The sequence below is a fragment of the Suricata suricatta genome, chromosome 8 (assembly GCF_006229205.1).
Source record: "Suricata suricatta isolate VVHF042 chromosome 8, meerkat_22Aug2017_6uvM2_HiC, whole genome shotgun sequence".
NCBI classification, from domain to species: Eukaryota; Metazoa; Chordata; class Mammalia; order Carnivora; family Herpestidae; genus Suricata; species Suricata suricatta.
The window spans coordinates 127,756,223-127,781,745 of NC_043707.1; the positions used below are offsets into that span (position 1 = coordinate 127,756,223).

Sequence of the window (25,523 nt, forward strand, 5' to 3'; positions counted from 1 at the left end):
ATATGGGACTTGAACCCATGAACCGCGAGATCCTGACCTGAGCCAAAGTCAGACACTTAACCAACTGAGCCAGTCAGGCGCCCCTGCGGAGAGAAATTTTTATGGCTCAGCTGGATAAGAATGCATTCGTGGTCAGGGCTGAGTGTGGGCATTCGACTTGGTATCTCTCGGCAGTTATGATGAGTATTTAAACAGAGGCGGCTGGGTAGAGATCTCTGACTTTGGGCGTCCGCTTGCCACGTACCGGCCGGGTGACCCAGACTCGATTACTTCTTTTCTGAGCCTGTTCCCTGTTTGCAGACTGGACATCGTGGTGATGCCCGGACTCGCAGAGTCTGCCGAGACAGAGCATGTTAACTTTGCAGCCCCAGGGCCGGGCCCCCAACAACAGGCACGTAATGTCAGCACTCACCATATTCCATACACCCCTGCTGTGTGCCAGGCACTGTGCTGAGCATTTCGGTGATCTGTTTGTTGATTTTTGTAACGCGTTTATTTTTTTTAACAGACCTTTATGTGGCCTGAGCCCTGCGGCAGGCTTTGTGCTAAGTGCTTTGCCAAGGCTCAGCCACGTGGCTATGTCATTTATCGCCAACACGGTTCCTCCAGGCAGATAATGTTATAGTCCCCTTGGCAGGTGAGGAAATGTGAGTGCAGAGAGGTTGAGTTGCCCAAGGCTCTGTATCTATCAGATGGAGGTGCCTGGATTCGTGCCCAGGAGTGTCTGGTTCTGAGCCTGCATTCATTTCCTCAGTGCCCTGTGGTCAAGGCGGGTTCCCTTTCCCAGTTTCCACTCCCAGGACCCTTCCTGCCCCTCGATTGCCTGGCTTGGCTTGGTCTCTTCCCTCCCCTGCCTTCCCTGCTTCCCCTTCTGCCCCTGGGAAGGCAGGAAAGAAAAAAAGGAGGGGAAAAAAGGACACCTCTGCCCTCCCTTCCTTCTTCCCTTCCTTTCATTAAAATACAACATGCACAGAATGTACAAACCTTAAGCATACAGCTTGATACGTTTTTAAACATATTTACACGCACGGAACCATCGCTGGGTGAGACGGAACATTTCCATCAGCCAGAAGCCTCCCTGTGCTCCTTCTGAGCCAGTGCTAATGGGCTTCCATGGGCAGCCTCTCCTCTGTCTTCTTTTGCCTTAGATTGGGAAGGTGTGGAGTGAACTCAGTTCCACGGGTGAGTATATCTGCTCATCACTGCGTCTGTGAGGCTCACTCCTATTGCGGCTAGCCAGACTTCATTCTCTTCCATCGTTGTGTAATATTCCATGCCACAAATCTGGCACAGCTTGTCCATCCCCCTGTGGACAGACATGTGGCTTGCTTCCAGTTTGCAGCTATTATGAAGGAAGCTCCTGTGAGCATTCATGTGCGTGCCCTGTGGTGGACACAAGCCCTCATTTCTCACGAGTAGAATTGCTGGGGTACAAAACTGCACACAAGACATACATTTAGCTTTAGTGGTAAAGTCAAACCAGTTTCCAAAAGGTGACACCAGGAATACCCTCATCAGCAGTGTGTGGAGCTCTGCGTGTGGCCCTTAGCCTCGTCAACACTTAGTGTTGTCAGGCTTTTAATTTTAGCCATTCTGATGAGTAAGCAGCAGTGTCTTGGGGTTTTAATTCATATTTCTCTGGCGACGAATGGTGTTGAGCACCTCTTCATGTGCTTATTGGGTCATTGGGTATCTTTTTTTTTAATGTTTTTTTTTTATTTATTTTTGATACAGAGAGAGAGACAGAGCATGAGAGGGGGAGGGGCAGAGAGAGAAGGAGACACAGAACCGGAAGCAGGCTCCAGGCTCTGAGCTAGTCGGCAGCACAGAGCCTGATGCGGGGCTCGAACCCACGAACGTGAGATCTGACCTGAGCCGAAGCCGGAGGCTTAACCGACTGAGCCACCCAGGCACCCTGGGTATCTTTTTATGAAGTACCTGTTCAAGTCTTTTGCCCATTTTTAAGTTTGCCTCATTTCTTTTTCACCATTACTTATAGGAGCTGTTTATATACTAAGAACCAAATCCTTTGGTGATGCACATATTGAAAATATCTTCCCCCAGCCCACGGTGTGTGTTTTCACTCTCTTGAAGATGATGAAGTCTCGTTTATCAGTCTTTTCTTTCACGATTGGTAGTTACTGTATCCATTTAAGTAACTTTGACCTAACCCCTCACCCCCATTTGCATTTTTCAGTGAGATATTTTTCCCTGCAGGGCTGGAAATGGACAGATCAAGCCAGGGGCCGCCTCCGGTGGCCGAGCCAGCCGTGGAGGGCGAGCCACATCTGCCTGTGGGCCGGGAGCTGGCCGAGGCCAACCGCTTTGCCTACGCCGCCCTCTGTGGCATCTCCCTGTCCCAGCTATTTCCGGAACCTGAGCAAAGGTGAGTGAGTGCCCTTGTCCTTACAGAAGAAATGTCACGCGTCCTCAGCGAGGTCATTACTGACGGCCAGGCCACCTGCCAGCTGTTACTGGCAAAGAGGAGAAAGTCATTGCCCTTGTCTCTTAGGAGCTTACAGTCTGGACTGTTAGATATCTCTCCTTCAGTACTCACTCATTTATACCTTCACCAAGCATTTTCTGGGCACCTACTGTGTGCCAGGCATGATTTGGAGCACATGGAAGGTATACACAAATAAGGTGGACAAGGCAGACACTGTCCCTGCCCATAAATGGGACACAGCCTAATGGGAAAACGCATGCAACATGCGTTTGTTGAGCACCTACTCTGTGCTGAGTGTCATGCTAGGCCCTGTGGAGAAAACAGGCAAGGCCTGGCTCCTGCCCTCTAGGGGCTTATAGTCTGGGGGTAGGAGGGCACCCAAATAACTGACTACCATTATACTAGTCAGATGGGGTGAGTGCCCGGATGAGTTTAAGCCAGGTGTCATAGGGACAAAAGATTGACGGGTGTGATGACCGCATCAGTATCTGCCGTGGCTGGTACCCAGCACCCCTGTGTTTCAGTCACGCATTTGGAGTCAGACTAGCAGGGCTGTGGAAAGGCCAGGCTTTGGTCTTTGAGGGTTCTTGGGGGAGAGAGTTTAGAGGCAGCACGAGGGGATGTGGGGAGGCAGACGGAGTGGTCCAGGGAAACCACGGCTGTGACTGGGGCGGGGGGGCGGGGAGGCTTACAGGCAAGACAGACTTTCCTGGGAGAGAATGAGAATGGAGTTGACTCAGGGTCAGGTTGGATGCTGTGGATGGAGCTGGGGGAGGAGCTGTCTGTGGCCCCAAAGCTCCAGGAGGCAGGCGGGGCTAGAAGGACCGACATTTCATCACCGAAACGGGAAGCAACAGATGCAGGCGGGAAACGACAGGACATTTTTTGCATCTGCAGTATTTTCAGGACTTCTTCCCAAAAGGTCCCCCACGAGTCAACTTTCCCATGCTTTAGATCTTAGCTGGGTTTTTATTTGTTTTGTTTGTTTTTTATCTTCATCTGCCCCACTGGACTGAATACTTGAGCCTAGTCATCTCCTTGGGAGTCACCTCCAAGAAGCTTTCCAGGATCCTCCCCACGCCCCAGACCAGGGTGTTTCTCCATCCGTAGGTTCAGCAATCCAGCCCCGCAACCAGCACGCTCCCCTGCAGCTCTTCCCATACCCACCACCCCTCCAGTGTGGGCTCCTGGAGGGCGGGGGCTGCCTTGTTCCCCTGTGAATTCCCAGACCCTCCCGTAAGCGTGGTGTAGCCAACAAGCCAGTACCTAGTGGGGAGACGCTTGTGTGCTTTGTTCACATAAGCAGATGTTCCTGCGGCGCCTGGGCGGCTCAGTCAGTGAAACATCCAACTTCGGCTCGGGTCATGATCTCCCAGTCTGTGGGTTCGAGCCCCGCAGTGGGCTCTGTGCTGACAGCGCAGAGCCTGGAGCCTGCTTCGGATTCTGTGTCTCCCTCTCTCTCTGCCCCTCCCCTGTTCATGCTCTGTCAGACACGCTCAAAAAGGAATAAACATTTTTTAAAATTTTAATATAAAATAAATTTTTAAATTTTTTAAATAGTAAAAAATTTTTAATTAAAAAGTTAAAAAAATTTTTTTTTAATTTTAAAAAACACCACAAATGTTCCTGAGCCTGCACTGTGTGACAGGGCAGTGCTGGGTACCACCTAGGACAGCACCTGGAGACCAGAGTTATCCTGTGTGCCCCCAGCTCCCCAAACACACTCACACCCAGGAAGCACACTCACATCCAGGTATACACTCACATCCAGGAACACACATATCCAGGAACACACTCATATCCAGGTACACACTCACATCCAGGAACACACATAGCCAGGTACACACTCACATCCAGGTACACACACCCAGGTACACACTCATATCCAGGTACACGCTCACATCCAGGTACACACACACACCCAGGTACACACTCACATCCAGGTACACACACATCCAAGTACACACTCATATCCAGGTACACGCTCACATCCAGGTACACACACACACCCAGGTACACACACATCCAGGTACACACACATCCAAGTACACACTCACATCCGGGTACACACTCACATCCAGGTACACACACATCCACATACACACACACATCCAGGTACACACACACCCACATGCACGCACACACACGTGCCATGGCCGGGCCAGGAGCACTCGCCCTGGGGTATTTCCTTCCTGCAAGTTTACGATTCGTCCCATGAATTCATTCCTTGCAACTTATCTCTGTTTTCTTAGGCCCAAAACACATTTTCAAAATGACTTCTATCATTTTACAACCCAGATACACCGTCGGCTTCAGTAATATTTTTCTTTTTAAATTTATTTATTTATTTTGAGGGAGAGAGAGAACGTGTGCACGCATGCAAGTGAGGCACAGAGACAGGGAGAGACAGAACCTCCGGCCCTGAGCCATCAGCGCAGAGCCTGACCCAGGGCTTGAGCTCGTGAACCGTGAGATCATGACCTAAGCTGAGATCGAAAGTCAGACGCTCAACCAACTGAGCCGCCCGAATCCCTGCAGTTTCGGTAATCTTCAGAAAACACTCGGATTTTTTTGGTCACATGGAACATGAAAGCAAGCCTTTTTAATGTATTTATTGTCTGAGTCATAAACATCACAGATGACATTCCCTAAAATTAACTCCGTGTATAAAGCTTGGAGAAATGAATGGGGTAGAGCAGGGGGCTACAAGTGTTAACTGTGAGCGGCCAGGTTTACGGGCTTGCCAGCCACGTAGCTTCTGTGGTAGTCACTCACACCGTAGCCTGAAAGGAGCCGGAAACAGTGTGTAAAGGAGAAGTGTGGCTGTGTTCCAGGGAAAGTTCGTTGACAAGGGCAGTCTGCTGGCCGGCTATGGCCCACGTGATTAGCTTGCCGGCCACTGGTGAGAAACGCTGGGTTCTTCTTGAGGCTTTGTTCCTACCGATGAAACCCTTGATAAGGCACTGAGCCTCCACAGCCCAGGTGCTCCATCGGCGGGAGGGGGCGGGGATGCAAGGGGACGTTCGATGCACCTGCCCAGCCAGTGACCCCATGCCCGGCGCTTGGCCAGTGCCCAGGAATATAATCCCTGGAGGGGGCCCATCTCTGCAGTGCTTAAGCATGGCCACTGTGTTGTGGAGACGGGGGTTTGAACCCTAGAGCTGTCACGTCACCTCTCTGGGTCTCGGTTTCCTGATCTGTGGACCGGCGTAAAAATAACATGTCCGTCCCTGGTGTGGATGCGGTGAGGAGTAGGTGAGTCAGTGTGTCTAAGGCACTTACCTAGCGCAGGGACTGACAGATGGCTGCTCGGGGACTGTCATTTGCAATCGTGGTTGCTGCTGATTCTTTACCATTTCGATACTGACCAACAACCACATTAGAAGCGATTGCCAAAACCCTGCCAATCTAAATGCTGTTTGTTCTCTAATCGATTGCTGTGCTGCCGCTTGGTGTCCATATTTATCCATTTGTTCATTTATAGAAACACATATACAGCACTTTATATGGGCCAGATGCTGTTCTAAGCACAAGGACAAATGTTAGCCTACTTAATCTTCTCAGCCACGCTATGAAATGGGTTTCATCATTACCACCACCATTTTAAAAATCAAGAAACTGAGGCACAGAGAGGTTGAGTAATTTGTCCAAGATCACACAGCTCGGGGTAGAGCTGGGATTTGAACCAGAGTCTGTGCTCGCTACCCCTCCGCTCTTATTAGGAGATGCTTGTCTACATCGAAGACTTTCTTCTCGGACACGGGGCCAGGCCCTGTTTAGTGTACCCCAAAGGAATGTTCAGTTCACCAGGTCGTTTCCTGCCTCCATACACGCCCATGTAACCACCCCTGGGTTATCCCAGTAGATTGCGGTGGGTAAATTATAACTGTACTCACAGTAGCTAGCATTTATTGAAGGGCTATCCAGTGCCAGGCCCTATTATGATGTCACTTAATCTTTCTACCAATCTATAAGGCAATCTGCATTTTATAGCAGAGGGAAATGACGCTAAGAGAAGTGAATTAAGGACGTGAACCCAGCCACTGAGGGAGCTGGGACTCCCCGGGGGCTCTGGACTTCAGAGCCTGACTCTGAAACGTACTCTCCCCTGCCTCCCTGAGCCACAGTGAGGCCAGCTGCCAGGCCCTGCTCCCGATGCTTCGTATGTATTTTCTCACCGAATCCTCAAACAGCTTAATGAAGTTGGTCTCGGGGCGCCTGGGTGGCTCAGTGGGTTAAGCGTCCGACTTCGGCTCAGGTCATGATCTCACGGTTCGTGAGTTCAAGCCCAGCTCAGAGCCTGGAGCCTGCTTCGGATTCTGTGTCTCCCTCTCTCTCTGCCCCTTCCCCACTGGCGCTCTGTCTCTCTCTGTCTCTCAAAGAATAAACATTAAAAAAATTTGAAGTTGCTCTCTTAAACCCATTTGCAGATGGGGAAACTGAGGCAAGAGGAGGTCCGTTTACTTGGCAGAGTGCTGCATTGCTCAGATGTCTCTTCGGGAATGGCCTCCCCCCGCTCCAGCCCCCACCGCTGAGAGAGGGCTGCTTGCACAGCCAGAGCTGCCTTGGCTGGAGAGAGCCGTCTTGCCCTCGCTTCTGCCCCCTTCCTGGGCTGCCCTCTTCCAGTGATGATGGCCTGACGGGGCCGCGTGGAAAGGACCCACTGGGAGCAGCCCTGAAGGGTTCCGCCGTCTCCCTGCAGGGTTTGCTGAGCCTCTGTTGAGGTAGCATTGCAGCTCCTCTGTCCATCTACCTGCCTGTCCCCCAGCCCCCCGCCCCCCACCTGCCTGGCCCAGTCTTGCTTCCTGGAGACTGAACCAGAACACTGTCAGGGCAGGATTGTAGCTGGTCGGCAGCGACCTCTCTCCACTGGGCTTGGTTGGGCACTGGTGGCTCTAGGGAGGGGGCGGATGGGCTGCCTGGGATCCACAGGGGTCCCCCAAGGTTGCCCACACCACCAGGGAGCTCAGTTTGTTTTGGGGAGACCTGATTCCACCCTGGCCCCATCAGAACCCGGTGTGAGGAGCCCCAGGGTGGACTTACAGAGAGACTTGGCCTCTAGGCCTCAGCCTTTTTTTCTGGACTGGTAGAATCACCTCCTAACTGACCCCCTGCTCTGGACCCCTGTCCCCCCATCTGGTTCACCGCGGTCACTGCGAGGGATGGCAGTGGCATTGAAGCAAACCCTGACGTGAACTCTGCCCCAGCGTCCCAGACGCTCTGTGCTTCCCACAGCTCAGGGGTCCCTTCCCTCCTGGGGTCCTCCGGGGGTCCATCCCCTGCCCGGGGACTCCTGTGGGCACCGTCAGGAGGAAGGCCCCTCCTGGGCACTTACTGCTTCTGCAGTGACCGACTTGTTTCCTGAAAGCGTGTCCTCAGTGATTTCCGACAGCAGCAAATCACCTTCCGTAAGATGCCTTTTCTAGCAGCTTCCAGCAGCTGCCCCTCACCTCTGCGGTGGGTCTGGGCCCTGCCTCTCTGGACACAAGGAGCTCCATTCCTGCCTCTGTCCTGGCCTGTCGCAGGGCACAAGGGTGTGTGAGTCACGTACGTGCCTGTGTGCTTCTCACCTCAGGCAGGGGCATCCCGTTCCCCCGATTCCTCGGCCCCCAGCACAGCCCCGGGTGCTGGCCGGGCCCAGAGTGCCTGTCAGCTCCTCCCCTCCTCCCTGTGGTGTATCAGCTGCTTTGGTAAAGGTTCTGGTGGGAGAAGGAGCGAAGATCCACATCACCCAAAGTCAAGTTTCTAGCTCTCCGTCTCCCATGGACCACGGTCACCGTGGGTTTAGTACGAGCCCAACTTCCCAGCGGCCTCCCGAGACACGTTCTGGGAGCCTCGGGCTCTAAGCTGTGTCTGCCTTCCAGCTCCTTCTGCACAGAGTTTGTGACGGGCCTGGTGAGGTGGCTGGAGTTGCCCGCAGCCGTCTTGCCGACCATGACCGCTTTCGCCAACGGCCTGGGAGGCGAAGGAGCAGACGTGTTCGCTCCCATTTTATTGAAGGACCCCGTCTTGAAGGACGACCCGTTGGTGATCATTCAGGTACACCCACCACCCCCAGGGGGCTGGGGGGAGGCAGCTGGCTGCTGGGGAAGGAGCAAATGATTTCCTTTCCAAGTCAGTCTGAAAACCGCTTCCAGTGGGGTGGGGTCGTTGAAAGATAAAATAGTTCGACATAATATCGCAGGATGCTGATCAGAACTAATAAGGAGTTCCTGCTACTGAATATTTACCACGGCTTTAATTTAATACGTAAATGGTGCGTATTAGGTGCTAGCACCTTACAAATATTAGCTCATTTAATTCTCAGAGCCACTTTATGAGTTAGGTAGTGTGATCATCCCCATTTTATAAGTGGGAAAACTGAGGCACAGAGGGGTTAAGGAACTCGTTCAGGGTCATGTGGCTTGACGTGTGGCTTAGCTGGGGTTTGAACCTTGGCAGTCTGACCCCAAAGCCCCGGCTTCTGAGTGCTAAGCTGTGGTGCCTCTTTTTGGAAGAGAAGCAGCTCCGCTGTGTGTCCTTGGGCGTGTCACTCACCTGCTCTGTGCAGTTACAGCAGGCGGCTTATGACGCGGGCCGTTGTCGAATCCGTGGATTTCCCTCCTTGAAATTCCCACATGTCTTTCTTTATTTGCCTACCTGTGTGTCTGGCTCACCAGTAGAATACAGGGCAGAGATATTTGTCTGTCTTGTTCCCCCACTTAGTAAAAGTCAGCAAGTGCCGCCCAAACAAGCAGGCTAGTTGCATATCGAACGTATCGCTAATTCCTGTCCCTTTTCCCCCCAGGACCTCCTGAGCTTCTCCCTCCAGGATGGTGAGTTGATTTTCTAAGTTCTGTCTGTCTGTCTGGGGTGCTCATCTCCATTCGTGACCAGGCAAGCCTGTGACAGGTGCTGCGCCCTGTGGGCCTGCCCCCCCCAACCATGGTCTTTTGGTGCCGAGAAGAAAAGGGACCCTGTGCAGTGGGAGAGCCAGTAAGCACGTCATTCATGCCAGACTCTGTGGGTGCTTGGGAGTTATTTCGTAAGGCCCCGTGGTTTTACCTCCTAAGTAGCTCTTGGATCTTGTTCCTTCGCTGTCTCCACCCGCCATCCGGGCCTACGCCACCATCGCCCCCTCCTGGTGTCCTCAGGTCTTGCTGCCTCCATTCTAGTCAGCACTTTGTTCTCCGCGGTGCAACTCAGTGATCTTTCCAGACGCACACGGGACCACGCGCAGCTCCCACTGCGCTCAGGAGAGTGGCCCCCGGCCCACCCGGCCTCATCTCTCAGCCCGCCCGTCCCCGCTTTCCACAGCGGCCTCCCCGAGCGCCTGCGCTTCCCGCACCTGGACTTTGCACATGCCCTTCCCTGCTCCTCTTGTCCAGTTACTTCCACTTTGCCCTCAACCCTCCGCTCAGGCACCTCTTCCCTGGGGAAGCCTCTGGCCTCCCGTCTGGGATGCTCCCCCCAGCAGCACATGGCCACGCCCTCAGTTGAATGGTTACATGATTCTTTGCAGGATTCCTCTCCGGACTGTAAGCGCCAGGCAGGCAGAACCACATCTGGTTCCCCACGTATTTCTAGTGCCTCACATAGCACCTGGGACACGGTACAGACTCAGAAGCTATCTGTTGAATGAATTAATGAGATAGATCTTACTGCCCCGTTGTGTGGATGAGGAAGTCGGCTCAGAGAGGTTAAGTGATTTACCCAAGGCTGCACAGCAAGCGGCAGTGTGGGATCCCACCTACTTTTGTTCCTGAGGCTGTTGTAACAAATTACCGTACACAGGGCAGCTTGAAGCTGCAGAAACGTATTCTCACACAGCTCCAGAGGCCCGAATTCTGAAAGCAAGGTGTCAAGTAGGGTCTCGCTCCCTCTGAAGGCCGTGGGGGAGAATCCTTGCCTCTTTCAGATTCTGCGAGCTCCCGGTGTTCCTTGGCCTCTGGCCGTATCTTTCTGGTCTCTGCCTTCATCGTCTCGTGGCTTGCTCCTGCCTTCCTCTCTCCCCGCCGTTCCTCCTGTAAGGACGGTGTACACGGTGCCCTCATCTGGAGAGCTTCAACTTAATTATATCTGCAAAGACCCTTTTTCCAAATAAGGTTGGAGGTTCCAGGCCCCAGGATGTGGATGTGCCTTTTGGGGTCACCAGTCCACCCACTGCAGCACCCCGGGCGCTCTCCATCGGGCGCCTGCGGGGCTGCCTCACAAGCACCCCCTGCCCCGTAGCCCCGCGTCAGGTTCTCCCCACCACCTCCTCTGTGCCCGGGCTCCCCTGTTACTGGGTGTGTGGCTTCTTCTGTTCCCTGGGCTGGTGAAGGATTTTGGCACACAACCCCCGATGTTTATTATGACAACGGGGAAGAGGAGCAGAGAATGACAAGTGATATCCCAACAGCCCCCAGACCATCACATGGGGGAAGTTACACCTTTAGAGGAAAACTACGTAAAATTCCATTTAAAAAGTACACGGGGAACGTTGCACCGCCTCCCCGTGGGAGCCCCGGCTCGTGGGGAGGGGAGGGGTGGGAGGAGGAGGAAGAGCAGAATCACGAGAACAGGAACAGCATGTGTGGGAACACGGGAGGAAAGAGCACAGGGGGGAAGGTCACTGGGGGCAGGAGCCCAGCGCCCAGGGCTTTGGGCCACGTTGGCTGAGCTAGGGAAGAGAGCAGGTGCATTTCACCTGGGCGGACTGCAGGAGGTGACCCGACTGCCAGGTGCAGGGAACACGGCCTCGGGGAGGGCAGCACAGATTGGGGCAGGGGGGGCTTCCCCGGGAGTCATGCTGATGGAGGGACCAGATGGAGGGAATGCAGGAGGGCGGCCAGGAGTGATGTCGCGTCTCTGGAATGCTGCTTGCCTGATGCCAGCTGCCTGGGGGTTCAGATCCTGACCTGGGGAATCCTGAGTGACCCTTTCAGCCACAGTGGCAGTCGGCGACCCTAAGGGAGTGGGGAGCCGGGACCTCCTCACGCCTACACAACAGGACAAAGAACTGGTTTCTCATGCACACTTGCTACTAAAGCTTCGTTCAGCGCAATGCCCGCGTGGACGGCAGAGCACAGAGGTCACCGTCCCTTAGGCCTTCTTATTATGAGACAAATGCATTTTTCTTTCATACTTTTTAAAAAGAAAGAGCCTTAAGCCCTTGCTCTTCCCAGTGTGGTCCGCGGACCAGCAGCGTCAGCATCCGGGAGCTTTGGTGGACATCCACCCAGACCTACTGAAGCAGACTCTGTGCGTTGACAAGATCCCAGGTGGTCCCTTTAAAGTCTGAGATGCTCGGCTCTTAGGCTCAAAACCCAAACTATATTTTCTGGTTCTGCTCTAGCCAAACTCCGTATCTCAGAGCCAAATGGAGCCTCAAGGGTGACTTGCTGAGCCCCAGCTCCCAGGCAGGTGTGGCGTTAAGTCACACTCCTCCGTCTGCTGAGAAGACTTGCCCCAGGACATGGCAATGAGAACACTGCTCAGTCATAAGACTGTGTTTTGTTTTTTTTATAACAGAAGTAAGGGAGGGTTAATGTCAGATTCTCCCGGAGGCTCACAAAGGACGGAGTTTGCACGGAGGTCTGAGACTCAAGAAGCTGGAGAGCAGACACTCCCATGTTATGTTCCTGTAAGGACTAAGCCACCAGCGAGTACTCACTGAGTGTCTACTGTTGCTAAGGGCTGTACAGCCAGCTCCCCCGACCCCCTGGGCAGGCGGGGGTGGTGCGCATGGTTGAGGCTACTGCTTCCATTTTGTAGATCTGAGACACATGGTCAAGGTCATCTTGGATGAGCCTTTCACTTTTCCAGGTGGAGAGATTAGGGCTCAAAGAGGACAAGGGGCTTTTCCTGGGTCACACAGCGCTAGGGGCAGACGGGGCCTCAGACCCAGGTCTGTGGCCTCCCGGGCCAGCACTTTGTCCCGTTGCCTTATCCCTGGGTGGGAGGAGAAGCTGTCCTGGTGCTCCTGCATCTGCCTCAGTTTCTCTCTTTCCTTGTCTGGAGAGCCATGTTCAGCCCACCCCTCCTCCTGCCCCCCACCTGCTAACCACAACCCTCCTGAGCACCCGTGGGCAACTAGGACACAACTTACCCCTCTCTGCCATGGGTGACCTTGGCCACAAGGTCTCGTTCTTGCAGAACTATCGGAGTGGGTTTACAACCACATGTCTTATGTCACCACCTGCTACATCGTGCCCTCCCAGAGGCTTTTCTGAGCTGCATTGACCCCAGCACTGCCTTTTAGATTCTATTGACAGTAACCACCACTTAGCACCTATTAATTCAGGTCACCGTGCTGGCCCTTTTTACACATCGTCGCATTTCATATTCACAGCCACCTTTACTGCAGGCACCCCGCCCACCTTACAGATGAGCAAACCAAGGCTCAGAGTAACTGAGTAACTAGCCTAAGCTGGTGAGTGGCAGAGCTGGACTTTCTAACCAAACCCTCAGCAGATTTTACCCACGAGGGTCGGGACACACTGAGGCATCCCCACGGAATGTACTAGTACCCCTTCTGTGAATAAAACCCATCCCTGTGGGGAGCCTTTGGCTTATCTGACTGCTTTACCCAGTGCCTGCAGACATGAACAAGAGTGGCCCCAGCAGCACACCGGAACCCAGCGGGGGCAGGTGCTGGGGGTCCAAAGGCCTGCAGAGGTCAGAGGCAGGACCCTTGAACCATCTAGACCACCGTCTCATCATGTTGTTGGGGAATGAGGCCCAGAGGTGGGACTGGCTTCCAGTAGTTGTCATGGCCCCTTATCCATATTAACAAAGAACCAGGGACCAAGAAGTGAGGGTATTTTGGGAGTTAGCCTGCCTAGGTGCTAAGATTCAGGCTGTGCTTTGGCAAGTTACTGAATGCCCCTGTGCCTCGATTTCCTAAGGTATCAAATGGGAATAACATAGTCTCTCCCTTACAGGGTGGTGGTAAGGATTCGGTGAGAAACGGGTGCAAAGTGCTGTGCACAGAGCTGACCACGAGTGCTGCTCATGTGTGGTGGGGGTTAGAGGTAAAAGGCAAAGCCCCAGAAGTCGGGAAACCTGGATACTTACCCAGTCCCCGAGACTCTCTCGTTGTGTGACCTTGACCAAGTCCCTTAACCTCTCTCTGAACTTCGATATCAAATACCAATAAGGGGCAACAGCCAGTTGTGCCTTAAAAATAACAAACAAACAAAAACCTGTCTTTGGTTCTAAGAGCACAGTTAGGGGTCTTGTAAGAGGAAGATCAATGTCATTTTTGGCCCATTTTTTCAGGTACTGAGTTTCCCCATAAACTCCACGAGGGTAGGGCCCTGGTCTGGCTCATTCACCTTTGCATCCCAACATCTACCACACCGATGGACGTGTGGTAGGCATATAGTAATTATTGGATGGACAGATGGAAGAATGAATGGATGGATAGGAGGGAGGGAGGGAGGGAGGGAGGGAGGAAGGAAGGAAGGAAGGAAGGAAGGGAGGGAGGGAGGGAGGGAGGGAGGGAGGAAGGAAGGAAGGGAGGGAGGAAAGAAGGAAGGGAGGGAGGAAAGAAAGACAAGTGGACAGAAGGGTGAATGGATGAGTCAATGAATGGATAAATGGATGGATGGATGGATGGATGGATGGGCTTCCTTTAGAGAATGAGCTTAGATATTAGCAAAGTCGCTTGTCCAAACTTGAAGGTTAAGCCATCTTCTTCTACAGAGATAAATGGGGTTAGAAGAGGTTTCCTTGCCACTGGGTTTCTCTCTGGGTGTGAGGTGGGGTGATTAGTCATGGAATCAGCCCAGAAAATCAATATGAGCCGTGGCGTTTCTCAGAACCTCTGGAAGTTTGACCTTTACCGTCACGTTCAGTGCTGGGATCTTTGTCACGAAACAGTGCCATGTTGGCAGCCGGGTGGACTTGTGTGGCTAATCATGCTCTCTTCATCCAGCAAGAACCCGCCACTCTCTTCCCCCAGACAGCTGAAGAAATAAGTCTTCTGTACGCGGAAGCTTCAGCTGAATCTAAGCTGATACCTCCCAGCCATTCCTCAAGCTGGCACTGTGGGCGCTTGGGACTGATCGTTCTTTGTTGTGGGGGCATCCGCGCACTGTAGGACGTTGAGCAGTGTCCCTGGCCACCACTCACTAGATGCACTTCCTGAGTTGTGACAACCAAAAATGTCTGCATAATTGCCAGATGTCCTCTGGGGAGCAAGAAAACGTCCCTGGCTGGGAACCAGTGCTGTAGGACCTAGAATTTGTCCATCTCAGGTGGGGTCGGTTTATTTATAGCTGGAAATCTTTATAAGCTACTCTAGTTGCTCTCCTGGGTCCTACACGTGGATGGGGAATTGCTGCACAGTATATAGTCCTCAGGCCAACTGCTGAGGAAGGCAATGTTACCCCCACTGACCGGGGCGGAAATCAGGCTCAGGAAGTTAAATAAGTAGCCCAGGGTTACATTTCCAAGTAAGTTTCAAAATTCCACCTAAGGCAAAGTGAACGTCACCGTGAGCTTTGCACTGGTGCCCAGGAAGCTTCCCCGGAATCGTGGGGTTTGCCCTCTGTCCTCTGAATCCAAAGATAGCATCAACTCCAAGCTGTGGGAGTGGACGCAGCCTTACTTAGCACAGACTCGACTCCACTTTGTGATGTGGTCTTTAGTCCTGAGTTGCAAACCCTCCCTCCCCGATTCAGAAAAGTCTGAGGTGTTGGTGTTTTGGGCGTGGTGAGATTGGTGAAATTGCGAACACCGTCACCCGCTTGCTGAGTTTTTTGTCCACATCCTTGTGATTCATACAACCTGTTATCAGTATCCAAAGTGACTGGTTCGCCCATCAGCAGGTAAGAACGGAGCACCCACTGTGTGTGCCTGGTCCTGTGCGAGGCCCCGGGAGTAACTCTTGTCCTAGCTGATACTCCTTGAGGGCCCATTGTGTGCATGCCCCGAGCTAAGCGCGTTATACTAATTCATTGCCCCCCACAGTGACCCTCATATGCAGATGCTACTACTGTTTGCATTTTGCAAAAGAAGAAACTATAGCCCAGAGAGGGAAATAACCTGCCTGAGGTCACACAGCTGCAGAGCAGTGGGGCCAGGATTCAAAGACAGGCAGCGTGGTTCCAGAATCTACTCTTTTTTTTTTTAGTGTTTATTTAGTTTTGAGAGAGAGAAACAGATGGACTGTGAGTCTGGGAGGGCCAGAGAGAGAAGGAGACACAGAATCCAAATAAGGCTCCGGGCTCTGAGCTGTTAGCACAGAGCCCAAGGCGGGGCTCGAACCCACGAACCGTGAGATCATGACCTGAGCTGAAGTTGGCTGCTTAACTGAGCCACCCAGGCGCCCCTCCAGAGTCTATTCTCAACGTGCTTCCCACGTGGATAGAAACTGATTAAAAAATCCTCCTCCTCAGAGCTGACTTTGAGGAGATTTGACAAGGTCAGAATGAAGAGTGGGCACCCCAGGGGGCAGGAGGAGCGAGAAGGTGGAGCTGAAGGACCATGACCGCTGGCCTTGGCGTGACCTTGTTGCCACCATCCTCACGCCCTTCATTGTCCTCCTCAAATAAGCCATGGACAGAAAAGGCAGGGGTCGTGCCCCGAACAGTCTGGTTCAATTCCTGCCCTGTCGGGGGGCCATCCTGAAAGTCGCACACCTCCAGCCACGCTCTGTGTCATGTAGTGAAGACTCAAGGCAGATGCTTAGGGTAAAAACGGGGATACATTTTCTAAAAGTTTCTAGAAGTCAGTTATTTGAGGGCACGGTGGCACAGCAGGCTGGGTGGCAGTTGTATGTCTACAACCCAAGACATGTGTCCTCAGACCCCAGGGAGAGGAGTAAACAAGAGGCCCCGGCCGGCCTGGCACAGTGCACAGCATAGACCAGCAGGGTGGCACCGCCGCCCTGTCTTCTTAGCCTAGGAAGCTCCGTCTCTCTCTGTCCCTCCCAAAAAGAAATTTAAAAAAGAAAAAAAATGTGGGGAGGGTGCAACGGGCGTTTTGCACTGAGCTCCAGAGGTGCCGCTTGGCCTCCGGTGCACAGGACAGAACTCACACCAACCCACAACATGCAGTGCAAGATGCTGGGGGAGGAAGGAGCCCAGAAGTGCGGGTGCTGGCCCCTGCTCTGTCATGATCACCCTGGGTGACGTCGGACACGCCCCTTGCTCTCCCTAGGCCAGAGGGACCAGCTGGGCCCCAAGGGCTTCTGCAGACCGCGGTTGTGTGTCCGAGGTGGGCTCTGGGGCTGCTCAGCGATGTGTGGGGACTGGCACACTCCTGCCCCCTGGTGGCAGAGCTGAGATCCCTAGGTTTCCCTGCCCGCCCTCCCCACCCCTTACCTCCCAGGAACCACCATCACCAAGCTTGTCCAAAGAACAGGATAATTTGTCACCTTAATGTGTGCCTGTGGACCATGGCCGAGGGCCACGCCTGGACTTGTGTGTGCGCCCTCCATGCCCCTGAACACCGAACACAGAAGATAGGATTTGCCGCTGACCACATGGGGTTGTCCGGAACCCCCAGACTCACTCCACTGTGCCTTTAAGTGACAGCCACAGTGGGGCGCACGAAGGTTGGCATCAGATGACTCCTGCATTGTTATCCATTGTTAACCTGGATAACCTCTCTCAGCTGAGCGGCTCGGAAAGCTCCTCTGCACCTGTTCTTCCCTCTTGTACGAAGCTAAGCATCGTCATCCCAGGCTTCGGAGACCACTGCGGGGGCGACGAATCACACGTGCAGGCTCCTCGGCGGATGCCCGGCCCTTTAGTGAGGGTGCCAAGGACAACGGTTTTCCTTCTCGCTGAGGTAGCACAAGAGGCCACCTTGATCGTGCCCCTGCCTCTGGGCACCAGCGTGCCCAGACCTTCCCAGACCAGGACGCCCCCTGCTGTGTTTCTCCTCATGGGGACCACCTGCCACAGAATGGCCCTGGGAGCTTGTCAAAAGTGCAGATTCCTGAGCCCCACGCCAGACCAGCACACGGGCCTGGGGATCTGAATTTTTACCAGCTCCCGTGGGTCTCTAGACCCCACGTCACCACATCTGGATTCACATGCTCGGTGACTTGGAGCCTCCCGTCTCCTGAGGTCGTTGGGAGATGGTAGTGCCGAGGCTGCTCTGGGGCTGTTCCAAGCCCATTTGACCTTGGACTTCTGTAGGTTCCTCCCTGGGGCGTGGGGGGGAATAGGGGGGCGGGACAGGTACCCCGGGGCTGACCCTTGACTCTCTGAGCTGGAAGGGACCTCAGGAGACCAGCTTGCCTGACCTCAGTCCTTTGGGCGGGTTTGCAGAAGTGCCGGCCCAGGCGCTGGACTGGGACCTGAACGGCCCTCAGGAGTAGCCCGGGCGGTCTCGTGGTCCCACTGCCAGGCAGGCCAGGGAAGATCAAAGCCTGACCCCGATCCAGGGGGAGGCCAGGAGGGAGGAGCGGAAGCCAGAAGCAATGTGTGGCCTTGGGAGGTGTGCAGAGACCATGTTGTGCCGCCTCAGCTGTGGTTCCCGTGTCCTGGGCCTGGCCAAGGGCACAGCCTTTGCAGCTAGACCACGCACTTCTCCGCTCACCGGCTGGGTGACCCGGGGCAAGTGACCACGCCGTGTCTCTGCTTCTGCTCTGATTAAATGGAGATACTAAGAGCTGCCTCCTCTAGTGGCGTGAGCGTTCAGTGCGTCAGTACATGTGCGGGGCAGCACCGAGCCTGGTTTCCAGTGAGTGGTGCGTAAATGAAGCTTCCAGCATGAGTAGGATTATTAATCATAGGGTGTTTCTGCCGGAAGGGGATACAGATCTTATCCAGCATAATTATCCTCCCCCATTTCGGACCTCTCCCCACTGAGATCCATCCGTTCGTGCATTCCTACAAATACTCCATTCTTTACTCTTGCAAAGATAATTACGCATCTGCTTTGTTTTAGGCACAGGCACAGGTGCTAGGGATGTACAGTGAATTTGCAGTTTATTTCCTAGAAGGAGAGACAACAATACACTAGTAGGCAGATTTTAAAAATTGAGTTTTAGGGGCGCCTGGGTGGCTTAGTCAAGTTAGCATCCAACTCTTGATCTCAACTCAGGTCAAGATCTCACCGTCTGTGGGTTTGAGCCTGGGATTCTCTCTCTCTCTCCACCCCTCCCCTACTTGCATGTTCTCTCTCTCTCTCTCTCTCTCTCTCTCTCTCTCTCTCTCTCAAAATAAATACACATTAAAAAGGAGATAGGGGCCCTGGGTGGCTCAGTCGGTTAAACCTCCAGCTCTTGATTTCAGCTCAGGTCATGATCTCACAGTTCGTGGGTTCAAGCCCTGCATCTGGCTCTGTGTTGATGGTGCAGAGCTTGCTTGGGATTCTCTCTTGCTCCCTCTCTCTCTAGCTCTCGTTCTTTCTCTCTCTCTCTCTCTCTCTCAAAATAAATAAACTTAAAAAATTAATAGATAAATAAATTAAAATTAAAATTGAGTTTTAAATGCTGATAAGAAAATACCTCCTGATAAAGGAATAGAAAGCAGTGGAATCAGGGAGGACTTCTCAGAGGAGGTAACATTTGAGGAAGGAACTGAGTGATATGCAGGTCCAAGAGAGTGTTCTAGGCACTGTCAAGACTTGGACATTTAAGAGTAACTCATCATGGTAAGAGATGACCCTACCCACAGGAGGAGAGAGGCCTCACCCAGTAAGCCCACTGTCTCCCTTGTCCCCTAGGGAAGCAGGACCCCAAGGGTCCTGGAAACAGAAACAGACTAAGTCTCGGCTGGAGGCGGGAAGCAGAAAAAGGTGGGCATGTCAGAGAATCCTGGCGGACAAGAGAGAGCTTCAGTAGTTAATGAGCCAACACATGTTACTAATTGCCAGACATCATCAAGGGCGCTGGGAGACAAGGATCAAAGCAAAAGCTTCTGCCCTTGTGGGCCTGACACTCTGGTGGGGAGAGCCAGACAATACATCGATCCACAGATACAACAGTGGGAGGTACAGGGGACGGGACAGCACGACTGGCAGTGGGCTGCTGTACTTTCGAGGCAGATGGCTTCTCTAAGAGGTAATGATTTGCAGCCTGACTGACGAGAAGGGACCAGCCTGGCAGAGCTCTGGGGGAGGAGCTTTCTAGTTAGACAAGCAAGTGCAAAGGCCCTGGGGTGGGAAAGAGCTTGCCCTCTTGTTGGGCCAGATACTGGTGCATGACACAGGAGTCTGTGGGAAGTGATGTGGGAGAGGAGGTTGGGGAGGGGCCAGCTTGCAGACCATGGGAAGAAACATGGATTTTTTCTGAATCGGGAGAATTTTTAGTTGGGGAGAGAGCTTAACCTGCCATATGACTTTGCCCTTCCAGCTGCTGTGTGGCAAGTAGAGTGTGGTGGTTGAAGAGGGAAAGTGGCCAGAGTGGCAGCGGCAGGCAGTGATGGTGGAGACGGAGTGCCAGGGTCGGACTCGGAGTGGATTTGGGAGGTGCAGCCAACGGCATTAGGTGGACTGGATGTTGGTGTAGGGCAATAAGAAAAACCAGGAACAATGCCCAGGCGTTTGATCTGAGCTCCACAGCAGGATCACTCAGGCCCTTGGGGAATGAACTTGGCCACCTGGCAATCTGGCAGTAGAGCCAGAACCAGAAAACCCCAGGGTCAAGGTTGCCTCTCCCCAACCGCCCACAGCCTGGCCCCCAGTGACCCTTCCAGGAGGCTGACGTTCCAGAACCCCATGCCTGGGACTCTCTTGGGAGGTTAATCACCTGTGCACCTGGTAGCCTGTATTCCAGAAGCTAAATCACTGCCGCTTAACCAGTGGAGTGTGATTAGCAGCTCGTTATAATTGCCACCAATTAATCACCAAGGCCAAGGCCGGCTTAATTTCCACAGCTCTACTATCACCTGGGTGCAGTCGTCTTTGATCCTTCGAGAAAGCAAGGAGCGCCTTGGTGAGGCTTTAATTGACCTCGTAAGCCCAAGCCACAACGTGTCTGTTCCCGGCACGTATGCAGTTGCTCGTCTAAGGAGCCCGTCCAGGACGGCAGGGCAAAGGCTGCCAGCTCGTGGCTCGCTCTGAGTGCTGCACGAAAGGAACCGGTTTATGCTACAGAAGCTGAAACTTCAAACTTCAGTACTTGGGCAGGTGGAGGGGATGGGGCGCAGTCTATGCCATGTTGAAGGCTAGCCTCTCCCACTCTAGTATAATGTGATTGCCTGCATTGTGCACACCCAGCACAGGAGTCCAATTCCATAACATTCATCAGGGACCTCTCATGGACCAGGAGTCCCCTCCTCAAACCTTTGTGAGGTGACTCTCACCATTTCCGTTTTCACCTGAAGGAGGACGTGTTATTTGCCCAGGGTTAGACTCACAACGAGGGTCCCTACCCAGATCTGTCAGGTTACTCACTGAACATTTATTCTTTGTGGCAAGCACTGTGCTAAGCACTAAAGATAGAAGAGTGATTACCCTTATTTATATTTCAGGAGAAGAGACAAACAAAAGAAAATGAATATATCAGACACTAGTAAGCCCTGTGCAGAACAAAATGCAGGATAAAGGAAGAGAGAGTACTGGGCGGATGGCCAGGAAGGCCTCTCTGGGCAGGAGACCTGAGGGGCACCTGAGTGGCTCCATCGGTTAAGCATCTGACTTCAGCTCAGGTCATGATCTCACAGTCTGTGGGTTTGAACCCCGCATCGGGCTCTGTGCTGACAGCTCAGAGCCTGGAGCCTGCTTCGGATTCTGTGTCTCCCTCTCTCTACATTTCTCCCACACGTGCCCTGTCTCTCTCAAAAATAAGTAAACATTAAAAAATTAAAAATAAACCTGAATAAGGAGACAGCCCACAGGAAGATCTGAGGAATGAGCCTTTGTAGGTAGTGGAAACAGCAAGTGCACAGGCCCTGAAGCCGTAGCATTCTGGAAGACGAGGTCAGAGACTTTGAGCCGGGGCCTTACAGGTCAAGTTAGGGCTTGGATTTGGTTCTGTCGTGGCCAATTTCTACATTATCACCAAAGAAAGAAGAAAGCAGAGTGAGAGCCCTGAGTGGAGCCCCGTCTCCAGGCATGGAGAGGTTTCTGGCTTGAGGAGGAATCAAGGAGGGAGGGAGACTGAGAGCAGAGTCAAGAGTGACAGCAGCTTCGTGCCTCCGACTCCCAGCCCCCGACCAGCGCTCCTCAAACCTGGCTGTGCACCTGTCCTGGGGGTCTGTCCCACACTATGGAAGGGGAATCTCTTGGTGGGGGGGAGTGGCACTCAGAGGTCTGGGTAACACCCCTCTTGAGCCCCCCAGAGTTTGGAGCCAGTTGGGTGAGGCAGAGGGGAGCCCAGGTGTCAGCGGATGACAGGGGACCGTGGTGGCAGTTGGGGGCTTGAGGTGCTGACGTGCCGCACCCGAGGGGCCTCACTGCCCTGCTGAGCTCACCACGTGGCAGAGTGACAGCCAGCTTCTCTACAGAGAACAGGGGCCCCCAGACCGCCCCTCCCGATGGAGTGTGGGGGGAGGGAAGAAGCAGGGAAAGGATGCACTAGTGCTGCTCCCAGACAAACTTGGGTCCGTGAACTTGGGCTGTGGAGGGTGAAGCAGGTGGACGGCGTGTTCCCAGTCTCCAGTGCGGGTGGGTGAGTGGTGCCATGCTCTGTCCTAGGGCGCCCTCAGGTCCCCCACTCTGCACTAACCAGGGAGTCATGCGTTCTCACAAGCTTTTGGGCTGTAATAATAGAGCTTGGACAGACCACTTTTGATGGCTTAAGTTTTCCAATTATAAAATTAACCCAGGCTCATTATGGATAATTTTGAAAAGACAAAAAAAATCCTATTTGGTGTATTTCTCTCCCTTTTTCCTATGCAGTAGGGATTTTTTTTTCCTTAGTGGGGCCTTGATGGCATATTATCAAGTAAGTCTCTCCATTAAAAATTTTTTTTCATTACATAAGCATTGTTTTCAGATTTACAAGCTTCTTTTTTTGTTTGTTTTTTTTTAATGTTTTATTTTATTTTTGAGAGAGAGAGAGAGAGAGAGAGAGACAGCATGAGCAGGGGAGGGTCAGAGAGAGAGGGAGACACAGAATTGGAAGACAGGCTCCAGGCTCTGAGCTGGCAGCACAGAGCCCGATGTGGGGTTTGAACCCACAAACCCCGAGATCATGACCTGAGCTGAAGTCGGATGCTCAACCGACTGAGCCACCAAGGCGACCCCAGATTTACAAACTTCTTAGGAATCCTTACTTTTTTTAATGGCTGATTCTCCATGGGGCGGATGTACTGTGGTTTACCTAACTAATCCCCTGATGGTAGAAATCTCCAGATTGTTAGCACTCTCACCTTATAAAGTAGGGACTTCACTTACGATCTTCTACATCTGGAATTGTTTTCTTAGGCTTTAGAATTTCAGAGGGGCGCCTAGGTAACTCAGTTGGTTGAGTGACTTCGGCTCAGGTCATGATTATGTTTGTGAGTTTGAGCCCAGCATCAGGCTCTGTGCTGACAGCTCAGAGCCTGGAGCCTGCTTCAGATTCTGTGTCTCCCTCTCTCTCTGCCCCTCCCCCTGCTCAAGCTCTCTCTCCCCCTCTCTCAAAAATAAACACTTAAAAAAAAAGATTGAGAGTTTCAGAAATGGAATTCCTGGGCCAGTGGGGATGCACACCTCCCCCGCCTCCTTTTTAATTGTGGCAAAATACACATAACATACACTTTAGCATTTTTGCCCACTTTAAAGTGTGCAGTTTAGGGGCACCTGGGTGGCTCAGTTGGTTGAGCGTCTGGCTTCGGCTCAGGTCATGATCTCACAGTCCGTGGGTTCGAGCCCCGCGTCGGGCTCAGTGCTGACCGCTCAGAGCCTGGAGCCTGCTTCAGATTCTGTGTGTCCCTCTCTCTCTGACCCTCCCCTGCTCACACTGTCTCTCAACAAGAAAAAAAAACTTAAAGTGTGCGGTTCAGTAGCATGTAGCAGTTTGCCGTGTTGCACGCCCACCACCATCCATCCATCTCCAAAGCTCTTTTCATCCTGCAAAACTAGAAGTCTGTCCCCCTGTAAACACTGACCCCCTCACCCCCGCCCCAAGCCCCCGGCCACCATTCTACTTTCTGTCTCTACGCTCTTGGGGGCGCACACCATGCTCAGGTTTTGATCCATGTTGTCAGCTTGCCGCTCTTGGTGGTTAAGATCACTGCCAGCAGCGATGTCCTTGAGCACCTACCCAGCTCTGGGACTGAAAAAAACTCATCTTTGCTCATTTGGTGAAAAAGACCACTTTGCTCCCGGTCAGCGGTTTTCACTGTTGCACACTGTCCCGTCCGGGAGGCTGTCCTGTGGTTTCACGGACCGCTTCCCACGGGGCTGTGGGTGCAGGACGCTTCTAGGGTTTGCGTTTTATCCGTTAACTGCTGCTAACGTCTCTGTGCTCAGGAGCCAAGCTGACCGACTGCCCTTGCTTCTCTCTTTCAGGGCGCTACGATGCTCGGGCCCGGGTCCTCATCTGCCACATGACCTCCCTCTTCCAAGTGCCCGTGGGGGAGCTGGATCTCCTCGAAGAGACGTTCCTTGAGAGCCTGAAGGAAACCAAAGAGGAGGAATCTGAGTAAGGGTGACCCCAGCCCCCCCTTGCCAGGAATCAGGAGCGTGCGCTGGAGCACACTCCTCGGATAACAGAGGTTCCTCCTCTCCCCATGACCCTGTCAAGGGATGGTCCATTGAGGCGGACCAAGGAGCACTGGACCGAGAGTCCCCGTGCAGCCCTGACGCGCTGTGTCACTTCCCCTCTCAGGGGCCCAGTCCTCAGTTGTAGGAAATGGGGATTGAAGGGATTATTGCTGAGGCCCGGGAGTCTGTGACTTGAACATTCCGTGGCCTAGATTAAAGTCCTACCTCTGACACCCTGCTGCCTTTTGACCGTGGGCAGGGCCCCTCTTCTCTAAACCACACTATGCTTATCTGTAAAAATGGAAATAAAGATAGAGTCCTCCCAGGGTCACTGTGAAAAACAAATGCGATCACGTAGAGGGCTTGGCCTGGGGCTGGCGCCTAGCGCAGGCTCAGCAGATAGGAGTCCGTCCCTTCCCCCACGGCCGCCTGTCCCTACCGCTGCAGAGCGGCTTTGCTCTGCTGTCTCCGTGTGGTCAGCAGTGCGCAGAGGGCAGGGATCAGATAACGTGGCCGGAGCTCAGCTCCCTGCAGAACACCTCACGCGGGATCTGAGTCCAGAGCAATAAAGTCAGTCCTGGCCACAGCCTCCTTGGGGGCTCCTTGACCCAGGCACGTCTCCCAGCGTCCTTTAGGGCTGGGCCACCATGGCTGTCTTTGAGCATCCGGAGGGAGCCAGTCGACCCCGCTGGGAATCTGGCTTTGAAGCCAGGTTGAGGGGCTGGAGCTGCCCTCCTGCCAGGAAGGGGTTGTGTCCTCATGAAAGGAGGAACCTTTGAAATGACCTGAAAACTGGCTTGTTTTGACTCTCAGAGCTGTGTCAGTAAAGAAACCCCTGGACCGGGCCAATCACCATAATCACCCGCACTGCCCAGATTCGTTGGATATATTGCACCTGCCCACACAGACACACACAGGCACACACACATGCGCACACACACATGGACACACACACATGCGCGCGCACACATGCACACACATGCCTTGAAATACAGGGAGGTCTTAGCTATGGTTGCAAATCTTATTATCAGGAAAAACATATCGTCTAGAGGATTTGTTCTGATTCTAGTAATGCCAGATCAGGGACGCTCTGAAACAGGTTCTAATATGGCCACTTCTCAGCGTGTGACATTGAGGAAGTGATTTAATTTTTCTGGGCTTCAGTTTGCTTCTCTGCAGAATGGGGAATAATAACAGCGTCCTCCTTCTAGGGCTCTCGGAGGGCTCAAATGAGTTCATACAAGTGCTCTGGTTTTTTTTTAATGTTTATTTTATTTTGAGAGAGAGACACACACAGAATGTGTGTGGCAAAGGGCCAGAGAGAGACGGAAACACAGGCTGAAACAGGCTCCAGGCTCTGAGCTGTCAGCACAGAGCCGGATGCGGGGCTCGAACTCACGAACCGCGAGATCATGACCTTAGCCGAAGTCAGACACTTAACCAACTGAGCCACCCAAGTGCCCCCACAAGTGCTCTGAGCTGGCTTCGCCTGGGGTAAACTATTAACAAACATCATAGGCTG

The 25,523-nt window shown here is 53.2% G+C and overlaps 1 protein-coding gene across 4 annotated transcripts in view; it reads left to right on the forward strand.

Moving 5' to 3' along the window:
• TMCO4 (transmembrane and coiled-coil domains 4) overlaps positions 1 to 25,523 on the forward strand; it is an 85,986-nt gene that overhangs the window by 9,890 nt on the left and 50,573 nt on the right. For all 4 annotated transcript variants that reach the window (XM_029946556.1, XM_029946559.1, XM_029946557.1 and 1 more), the window contains 4 exons: positions 2,218 to 2,386; positions 8,311 to 8,485; positions 9,234 to 9,261; positions 23,807 to 23,939. In XM_029946556.1, coding sequence (XP_029802416.1) covers positions 2,226 to 2,386; positions 8,311 to 8,485; positions 9,234 to 9,261; positions 23,807 to 23,939 — 497 coding nt within the window. In that variant the 5' untranslated portion in view covers positions 2,218 to 2,225. The remainder of the gene's footprint in view (positions 1 to 2,217; positions 2,387 to 8,310; positions 8,486 to 9,233; positions 9,262 to 23,806; positions 23,940 to 25,523) is intronic.